The following is a 10,599-nucleotide window of genomic DNA, read 5'->3' on the forward strand; positions in this document are numbered from 1 at the left end:
TTATATCGGTATTTGCGTCAGTCTGTCTTTGTCGTTACTTTCTTCAGTGTCCGTCACCGGCTCCGAGTTTGTTCCCCTGTGATAACACACAGTCACAGTGGTGTTCCCGCTGTCCTCACTTCCCCTGGTGTTCGTAGCGCAGGAGACGCCCAGATTTACGTTCAGCGGACTCTCTTGCTTCGGGTTCCCGGCCTCGTTGCTCGCCATCACCGTCTCCACGGCTGCGCTCACCGCGGCCCAGCAGCCTCGTCCGCGGCAGCGCAACAGGCGCAGGAAGGCGTCTCTAAAATCCGCGTTAAACGCATATATAACGGGGTTGAGGGATGAATTGCTCCACCCGATCCACACGAAGACATCAAAGGTTTTTTCACTGACGCAGTAAGGGCCCCGCTGGGCCCCCGGGGCCCCTGGTCCGGGACAGAAGGGCAGAGCGCAGTTCAGGATAAAGAATGGCAACCAGCAGCAGACAAACACACCCATGATGATGCTCAGAGTTTTGAGGACTTTAGTCTCTTTTCTGATGGAGGCCTTGAGCTCCCGCTGTGATTGATTGGTACGTTGAGAATCAGACTGTAGACTGCCATGAGACTGGTATGAACTAGCACTGATTTCCGTGCACAGGTGAGGAAATAGTTCAGGCACACTCGACCGGCAACTCTGCGCGTGCTCCGCCGCGCGCTCCAGGGAGGATATCATCCGGATCTGCATCTGGGCTATCCGGTAGATGCGGGTGTATGTGACAATCATGATAGCCACGGGGATGTAGAAGCTGATGAGGGAGGAAGAGATGGCGTACGTGCGGCTCAGGCTGGAGTCACAGCTCCCATCGACACTCTTACCGTGCAGCGCCAAGTCCTCCCCAGCTGGATCATCGCTCTCCGCCCTGTGCCAGTTCAGCTGCACGGGAACGAAGGATATGACCACAGACACCGTCCAGGTCATGCCGATCATAACAGAGGCCACTTTCTTGTTCATAATCCTCTCGTAGCGGAAAGGGCTGGAGATGGCCCAGTATCTGTCCACACTAATGACGCACAGGTTGAGGATGGAAGCCGTGGAGCACATGATGTCGCAGGCCAGCCAGGTCTTACAGAACCCCCCAAACGGCCAGAAACCGGCCACCTCAGCCACAGCTTTCCACGGCATCACCAGCACCGCGACCAAGAGGTCTGACAGAGCCAGGGATACGATGAAGATATTGGTTACTTTGGCGCGAAGGTGCCGGTAGCGGTAAACGGCTGCGCATACCGTGAAGTTACCTAAGAGCGTCCAAATGATAAGCAGAGCCAGGACACAGCCCGTTAGAGCTCGGTGTGCCGGTAACTCCTCCTGACTGCCAGCTCCTGCCAGTACCAAGCCGGTTGTGTTGTTCATTGCCCGATCCTGCGCTCGGCCAAAAGTCAAATTGAAAGGATAAGAATGGCACCCATTCCCACAACTACCGCAAAAGGGGATAAATGGTGACTGAGAGAGGGGACCGCGCGTCCTGACTGATCTGCGCTGCTGCTCTGAGTGCAGAGCAGATTTACTGGGGACCACATGCACCACCAGCTGGTACTCAGGGCTGACAACAGGGCGCAGAGACGCGCAGAGCGACGTTTGCCATCTGAGGAAAGACAAACGTGTCAAGACTTTTTACTCTATCTCTGTATTAATTTACTTTGATTCTGCGTTATTGGTTCATATCTTCCTCTTATCCCGATACTTTTGTCCCATTTCTCCTTATTCTCACTCTGCACGGGAATAAGCATGTCATCACTGGCTCTGTCCTCAACACAGCGACAACAAAGTACTATAAGGAGTCCTTTTTATTCAGTACATTCCATAACAAGGTTATAAAGATAAATGGAAGATGATGAAACAAGGGAGAGCAAACACAAACCCATCTATCCATATATTTATCTAAAATTAACTGAATATAAATGTCACAATGTGTGCAGTTGTATCTGGTAAAACGTATTTTGTGGACTTATTGATGCTGGACTGGATATTGATATTGATAATGCTGTTGTTGCATTATGATCATCTTGTCATACAGTATTTTGTATTTCTAACTTAATAACCTTTGTAATTGCCATTCTCCCATCGACTGTGCCAGCCATCCAAGGAGGAGGATCTCTTTTGGAATTAAACAATGTCATTATCCTTCTCTCTTCAGCATATCATATTACAGGGCTCTTTCTTGTTATTGATTTTACTCTGTCTTTATATTAGCACACAGTTCATTTTGTCCAGTGTGATTTTGTCAGAGGTCATAATTTGTTTGCTCTATTGCTACTAATTCATACTGCAACAGTTCATTAAGATTACTGCCAGAAATGCAGATGTATTAGGCCGTGTTTGTGCACAAATAAATTTTGACTAGGCTTGACATTTGTTTAAAAGATAAAAACAGGCCTGATGTCAGCTTAATTTATAATTTATTTTATTATTTATTATTATAAATTTTTACTTAGTTCATGCAAAACAAAATTTCTTCGTTTGAATGTGCAAGTGTCGGATTTCTTTAACATTTCACAAAGGCACTTAACTACATGCAAAGTGTGTAATGCATAACTGCTTTTTTGGTGTCTCTTTTTCTCCCCTTTCAGGAAGCCATGGTCTCTTTTCCTTCATCATCATTTTCCCCCGTGGCTCCCAGCAGACAGGTTTCAACCAAGGCCCTCATCACAGAGTAGGGGTCACAGTTGGCAGCAGGACGTCTGTCCTCGAAGTACTTGCAGCCCCTGCAACTGACATGGGCAGGGATGCGAACACTAACATTACGACGGGCTGTGGCTGTAGAGAAGTCATGGAAACTGGAAGTAGCACGTTGACTGGTGAGGCGTCTCATGTTGTCAAGACCACCATGTGGATCGTAGACACGGATGTGCTGAGAATGACGGTTGCTCAGTCTTCTGATTGCCTCTTCAATGTACCTGTAACATCCCAGGGAACAGATTTTATTGATGTATCTAAATGCTGTTTTCTACACATCAAGAGCGTGTGTGTCTGTGTTTGTCTGTGTGTCAGTCTGTGCTCTAAACTTACTGAAGTCCCCCTTCGCCCCTCATCTCCTTGGTGCTGAAGTTGATGTGACAGCCTGATGTGTAAATGCTGTCCTCAATGGGTTTAGCATCCAAGGAGGCGACAACCCCAAAGTCTTCACAGACACGGTGCAGAATGTAGCGGGCCATCCACAGATTATCCCCCAATTCAGTCCCCTCGCACGGGCCAACCTGGAACTCCCACTGATCAGACAAACAAAAAACGCTGATCACAGAGAGCAAAGGAGACATCTGAGGGTTTTTATACAGTGTCCTTCATTCTGGTTTTGTGCACAATTAAAGAACAATATACTGAAGTCTAGAGTATGAATTGTGTGAGGCCTTAAAGTCATGTTTTTTGTTTTTTTATTGGCATTTATTTTGGCCTTTATTGGACTCTGTAGTGTAAATACATACAGGAAATATGGGTATGGGGAAATTAAAATAAGTCATATTTTTGGAGTAAAATCTGCTTCAACTTAAAGGTAGAGTCATCAAATTCACTTTTCATCAAATTCACTGAATATCTCCTCACGGTCTGCTAACTGTCTGTTCTATGTGTGTGCAGAAAAAAAAATCTGGTGTTCCTACATAGCCCTGGCTCTGTGAACACACTGACGCAGCTTCCCACCGGGATTTGTCCTGGTAGTCTCGATGGCCAGTCTGACTACGACCTGGGGAGACCTCAGAGAGTTCAAAGGCATGAAGACGGATGCAAAGATTGCTCTGTCTCTGTATGACAGGTGGGTAACATTACTTTTGCTGTGTTTCACAGAGCCAATTGGTCAGTGTTGTTTTGCCCCCTGTTTGTTAATGTAATAGCCAACCCCAGCTGGTAAGTTAGCAAGCAGGTATTTGTATCACATTTGTATGTCCAGAAACATTACATTACTTGCCCACAAACATTGTGCTTACATTTTAGCTTAGTTAACATATGCTGTTGGTGTGATGTTAGCTCTAGAAGCAGGAGAGTTGTGATTATTGATCTCTGGTGTTCTGGCTAGGTGAATTTTGATTCAAGAATCTAATAGAATTTTGCAACGGTAATGCATAAATACAGGGACTCTCCAGTCTATTATAGCTAAAACTAGCACAGTCTAATGCACAAGTTCTGCAAAAACTGATAATCCTCCATAGAATTATCACCTGAATATACACTTATGCTTGGTTTTACAGACATTATGATGAGTTTCAGTTCACTGCTTAGTTGTCCGACCCGCAACTTAACTGTTTGGCTTCACTCTCACCGCTCTCACAGCGTCATTTCATATAGTGTTTTCACAGCATTTTCAGTGTTAAAGTTGTAAAAATTCACTGTGCAAATCAAAAGTAGTAAAACTGATGTTCCCATTTGTGAATTTGGTAATAAACCAGTTTCAAACCAGTCTCAGGCAACTTGTTCATACCTGGGAAGCTAATGCCTCTGCATTGGTGCCGTCGATCTTTACACCAGCATACAGACAGGCTCTGTAGTGACATATACAAATGTCTCTTCCATACACTTTGTTAATGCCCACAGCACAAGGCACTGAAAGTAAAAAGAAAAGACCTGATGAAAAAACAGTTACAATTATAAAGCACTGTAAAATGTTCCTGTTAATATTACACATTAAATTTAAACTCTAAAAATTAATTGAGTTTCTTTATAACACTTTCAATATGTAATATGCATGTTTTTTTGTTCTTCAGTCCAGTATATTTTTATATGTTTGCACTGGAGAAGGAGTTGCTTTTGATCTCATTGCACATGTAAAAACGTATAGTGACAATAAAAGGTATTCTATTCTATTCTATATTTTCAATCATACCTCTTGTAAATTGGAGTCCCTGAGGAGGCCAACCAAAGGGCTTTCCATCCAAACCAAACAGCATGTACTCCTGCTCCATCCCAAACCAGGGCTGAAACTCTTTCACCTCTCCCATCACTTTAACACACGGAGAACGCTGATTACTTCCTGTGTTAAGTAAATAAAAAGTAAAAATACAATACTCAGGCTCAACAAGAGCAGGACACCAAACTATCAGCTTCTTCTATGTTTTGAAGTTCAAAGTGTAAAAAGCTGAAACATTTGAGTAATTTGTTACCTATGGGAACATGTCGGCTGTCAAACACTTCACACAGCACCAGTTTATTAGGGTCAAGAGTGAAAGGATCTCGAAACATTCTGACTGGGACCAAAGTGACTTCGATTAAATCCCCATCGCTCCAGGTATCACTCCATTCTGGTATATCTGTCAGGTTCAAAATGAACATTTTGAAAGTTACACTTAACACATAGTCACATGAATTAGAAACACACCAGTCACCATATTTACAAATTGTGAAAGTTATTAACAATGCAACCTAAAGCCATTTAGAAATGAAAAGTGAAATTGTCGTTTTTCTACTTCACCTCTGATTCCAGCTGGTTCACCGCTTAGAGTCCTGGTTTTACATCTTAGATTTTCTTTAGTTTCATCAATCCAAACATATGTGACCTGGCACTCGGTACCTTTGGAAAGAGACAGATAGTGCTTCTTGACGATCTTGTGAAGACTGAGGCTCTCGGAAAGAACAGACATTATAATTTTCTCCAGATTCTTGGAAATGTTTCTCTTTGAATACAGCACTCCTGCATACAAAAATATGTTCCTACTGTAGTGTGGTTCCACCTAAAATATCTGAATATATTCAAAAGCGTATTCAAAGAGTTATATATTCAAATGCTTTTTGAGGATAATTTATTTAAATTCTATGTTCTATTCCATTTTCAAGTTTAAATTTCCATCCCATTTGTGTGACATATTGATCAACAAAGCAAATATTCCCTTTGTTATCTTAAAGCGGCTTTAATCTATACTTTTATCAAAACAAAATAAAAAGAAGAGAAAGGTGAGCAGCCTGCAACGTTACTGTTTTGATTCATTTTCACCACACTGTTTTTTGTTTTTTTTCGTTTTTGTTTTTGTTTTTTTTGCCATTTAGGAGCTAAAGAGCCAGATATTAGTGATAGCATTATTAGACCTATAAGGTTCACTATTTTTATTATCATTGTAACAACCAGTCTGACAGTGCTTGGATACAACAGCATTTAGGGCTGTTCCTGCCCCCCCCCTTCTTTAAATTGATATTTCCCTCAGGAGTTGGTAGGGACCAAAGACAGAGCTAACCTATTTCTAAACGTAACCCTAAAACCAAGTCTTAACCTTCAAACAGCCATTTAAACTTGCAGTGTCCAGTATTTTGGATACACAAAGCTGTGGGACCTCACAAGTATAGTGGGCTCCCGATTTTAGGACCCAACAAATACAGGAGAAAAAAAAGCCACAGGACAAACTGCTGTGGATAAAAGCAGATTTTTTTGGCTGGGGACAGAACCAGATGGCACTGCTGAAGTTGAATCTTCAGTGAGGAACACTGAAATAGCACTCAAGCAATATTTGATCTTTATTAATGGCAACAGGGTTTTGTTTGAACACAGATTTAGATGATGCAGACAGAGACAGATACTCCAAAGCAGAGGGCGGGGAGCTGATAATCAGATTATCTCCATCTTTTTTTTTTGTACTATTTTTGTGCATTTGCTGATTTAGGACACACTGGAATTACATCCATTTGTTGAAATGAAATTGCTTTCACACGGGTATTAATTTACTTTCTTTTTTCCTTACTGTGAGTTAATGGATATGCAGCTATTAATAATAATAATAACAACAATAATAATAATAATAATAATTTAAAAGTCATAAGATATTGTCCTTCTGCATTCCTGAAAAATGACAAGTAAGGTCACAGCACGAACATGCAAGAAAAAGATATGGGTTTACATGTCCTGACATGCAGCAAATGTAAAATAATAAATGCACTAGAGATGCTCGTGCTGTTACTGTATACAACATGGAGTTCCAATACTTTCTAAAGCTGCATTCAGCCCCACCAGTCCCATCTCTTGCACATATCCAGTCACAGTTGTCACTGTGCTGTGCTTGCCAGAGGACCTCATCTTGATCGTCTCGTTGCCCATCTCCGAACACTTCTTGTCACACCGCTTTTTCAGCATAGAGATTTCTTTGTTGCACTTTTCTCTCTCCCTCCGTAGCTGCTCCTCCAGTTGTTTCTTGAGGCTTTCTTCATTTGCTTTTTGTTGCTCTATCTTCATTTTGATGATTTTTAGCTCATGCTTTAGGGCCTCTGTTCTCCTTTTCTCTGCTCTCTGATTCTCCATTTGTATGTCCCTTTCTCTCTGATTCTCCTCCCTCTCACGCCTGAGCATGTCCTCAAATTGCTTTTTCCTCTCCTCCTCCTTCCTGCTCTGCTCCTCCAAGCTCTGGGTGAGTTTTTCCATCTCTATCTGCAAAGCGCCTCTCTTCATTTCCTCCCTCTGCCTGATGGCCTGCTCCTTCTGTATTTTCTGAAGTTCCCTCTCTGTCTCTTTCTTCTGGTATTCCTCTCTGTCTTTCTGCATCTTCTCCTCCATTGCTCTTCTCATTTTCTCCTCATACTCAGCCTGCTCCTCCAGCATTTTAGTAACTTTGTCAAGCTTTTCTTGAAGAGCTTCCCTCTTCTCCTCCTCCTCTCTATGTATCTCCATCACTCTCACCATCTCTTGTATCTTCCTCTCCTTCTCCTTCTTGTTGATCTCCTCCATCTTTAGTCTAAATGCCTCCTCTCGATTTCTTGCCAGTTTCTCCTCATTCTGTTTCTCCAGCTCATGTTTGTTCTTCAGCTCCTCTATGTCCTGTTCGCTTTTTTGCTGAACAGTCTCTAGCTCTCTTTCGTACCACTCTTTTATTGCAGCCTCCTGTTCCTTTTTTAACATCTCCTCCTTCTCATTCAGCAGCCTCCTCTGTTCCTGCAGCTCCTGAGCCAGATCCTCTTCTGCTTTCTGGAGAATCTTGCTGGTGTAGTAGCTTCCTTCGTTATCCTGCAACATGCTGTCCACTAGGGCAAAGAGCTCAGACACCTGCTCCTTGCTCTTGGAGCTATAGTTGCTGAAGACACAGTACCTGCCCCCACATCCAGCTACCAGCTCAGCCAGATCCCTGCACTTGTCTATCAGACACTGCTTCACTGATGTCCCTTCTTCCAGAAGGTCTCCATGGGTAAAAACCACCACTGAGAACCTCAAAGCATGAGAGCCCATCGCCTGTTTGATCTGCCAAACTGCCTCCTTCTCCTCCTGAGTGAACCTCCCAATCTGAATAACAATGAGGAACACATGGGGCCCGGGGTACAGGAGGCTAACGCTCCTCCTTAACTCCTTATGCACCTCCTGTGGAGTCTGATGAGTGTCCAGCAGCCCTGGGGTGTCCAGGAGCGTTAGATGTCGACCTCGAAATTCTCCAGTGGCCCTGCGACAACGCTGGGTGATGGTGGAGCTGCTGACCTTTGAGTCAAAGACCTTACGGCCCAAGATGAAGTTGGCAGCGGAGCTTTTTCCACTGCCAGTCTTCCCAAGCAAAACTAGTCTGATTTCAGTGAAGGAGGGTGATGACTTCCTCCCTGAAGAGAGAGAAAATGAGAATGGTTAGGTTATGTTCAAAAGAAAGAAAGAAAGAAACATAAGTCGTAACTTACCTGCACAACTGATGGACAGCTGCTTGCTGATGGATGACATATTGTTTCTGCTCACTATCCTCCATAAATTTAGAGCAAATGAGGGCAGTGCATCTCTATATAGATCCCAACATTGTGGGTGTGTTTGCCCCTATGACATGTTAATCCCCTCTGAACTCTAACCATTGTCATCACCATGTTTGTAACAGCTGTCTGGAGAAAATGTGGCTCAATAGTCTGTCTCTGTAACACTCAGCATGGGGGTCTTATCTCATACTAAACACACTCCAGCATGGGGGCATGGTCCAGCAAAGTCTAAGATCTGGGTAGTAGCCTAAGAATTAGGAAGGGGGTTACATAAATACGTCCAACAGACCGGTCATGTGATTGTTGAGTCGCTTTATCTTACAAGTAAGCTGATTAGTTGCTGTTTAGGAACCACCAGGAATCAATAAACCAGTCACTTTCCTGTCAGTGTTGAATTGCCACATGCAGAATTTCCAGACAGAACTGCTGACAGACCATTAATGCAATACAGTGTCGGTATTATCTCCCTAGAGAAGAGGAGCAATTTCAAATGAATATAACGATTTGTAGGTGTACTTTCACATCATCTCACCAGGGACTCTTTGATGCTGCCTAACACATTTTCAGATGTATTAGCTTCAGACCCAACCGATGCAGACTCAAGTGGCATCAGATCTCACACATCTTTGATGTGTCAAATTGGAGGCGTTGCCCTTTAAACCTGGAGTTAACACAGGACTGTGTACTGGTGCATATTAGTTTACAAATTCCACTAGATGGAGGCAGAGGTTAGTTCACCTGATGTGTCAAGCCAGACAAGTTATTGACAGTTTTTATCACAATGTGGTTCTGAGACTGCAGACAGCCCCTATGTCAATACTTTGGTACCACAAGGACACTAATCAAATCACTAAAGATTATGAGAATGAACATTAAATGGATTCCACTTTTTTAATGATTGTTTTTAGCATTTATTCTCATTTTTATGACTTTATTGTTTTAATCTATTTTAATGCTGCCTGAAGAAAGATGTTCAGTGAATGTAGGAGGGTATGCATCTGGAGCTATGTTTCTTATAGAAATAGTAATGAACCTCTATCTGATGTTATTTCTTACATTAGAAATCATCATGCCAGCTGTAATATCATTTGTCGTAACATGATTTGGAATTTACCCGCTTGTTTATTGTTTCAAATCACAAGAAATACAATTCCGTTGTGGTGAAACTAATGTTTTGCTGATTTACTGTTTTGATCAGATGTTTTTCTTCTAAACTAATCTTAATGACTGAATTGTTGTCTCAACAGTGAGAATTTGGAAAAACTGTTTTAAGGCAGTAGGCCTAACAAACTTTGCCTTGCAGAATTAATGTGTCCTTAAAATCAGTTCTTGAAATACACTTTATCAGTTTTACACCTCACAGCCCTTTAATAAGACACATTGATACTCCCTGTCTTTTATGTCCAGTGGTATCATTGAGCTTCATTCATTCATTCATTCAGACATTAATTCAGTCATTCAGTAACTTATGTCCCCTCTTGACTGTAACATAACTGCCCTCTAGAGGCTGTTTTGGAAATGGGTACTAAACCCGTGACATAAATGACTCACCTGCCCTTTGCAGTCCTGGGGAACTGTGTGGGGAGTTTTGTGTGCGTGTGTATATGTGTGTGTGTGTGTGTGTGTGTGTGTGTGTGTGTGTGTGTGTGTGTGTGTGTGTGTGTGTGTGTGTGTGGTGTGTGTGTGTGTGTGTGTGTGTTTTTCCTTCGTACTGATGGCTTGTGGCTTAAATGATCGCAATAATTCTGTTCCACTTATTTTCACCAATCTGCTACCTACTGAGTGCTTTCAACTCATTGTCCAGTTTATTGTGTGCATCTAACTAAACCTAATGGAGTCTAATACAACAACAGTCCAATGCAGTTCAACACTGCCTCCAAAGTGACAATAGAGCTGAAAGATCTCTCTGAAATTTTTTTAACAATAATCAAATATTACTTCGTGAAGAGA

The 10,599-nt window shown here is 42.6% G+C and overlaps 1 protein-coding gene and 1 pseudogene across 1 annotated transcript; both read right to left on the minus strand.

Annotated features, from left to right (window-relative positions):
- On the minus strand, window positions 1–1,541 carry LOC121180774 (annotated as a pseudogene).
- Window positions 1,542–2,587: 1,046 nt separating this feature from the next.
- LOC121180080 (glutamine synthetase-like) lies at window positions 2,588–5,588 on the minus strand. The gene is made up of 6 exons (XM_041035213.1): window positions 5,420–5,588; window positions 5,112–5,258; window positions 4,835–4,981; window positions 4,433–4,554; window positions 3,031–3,230; window positions 2,588–2,918 (listed from the first exon to the last, which is right to left on the minus strand). Exons 1-6 carry the CDS (start codon window positions 5,586–5,588, stop codon window positions 2,588–2,590), a joined length of 1,116 nt encoding a protein of 371 aa, XP_040891147.1.
- Between the last annotated feature and the right edge of the window lie 5,011 nt (window positions 5,589–10,599).

The sequence above is a fragment of the Toxotes jaculatrix genome, chromosome 4 (assembly GCF_017976425.1).
Source record: "Toxotes jaculatrix isolate fToxJac2 chromosome 4, fToxJac2.pri, whole genome shotgun sequence".
Lineage (NCBI taxonomy): Eukaryota > Metazoa > Chordata > Actinopteri > Toxotidae > Toxotes > Toxotes jaculatrix.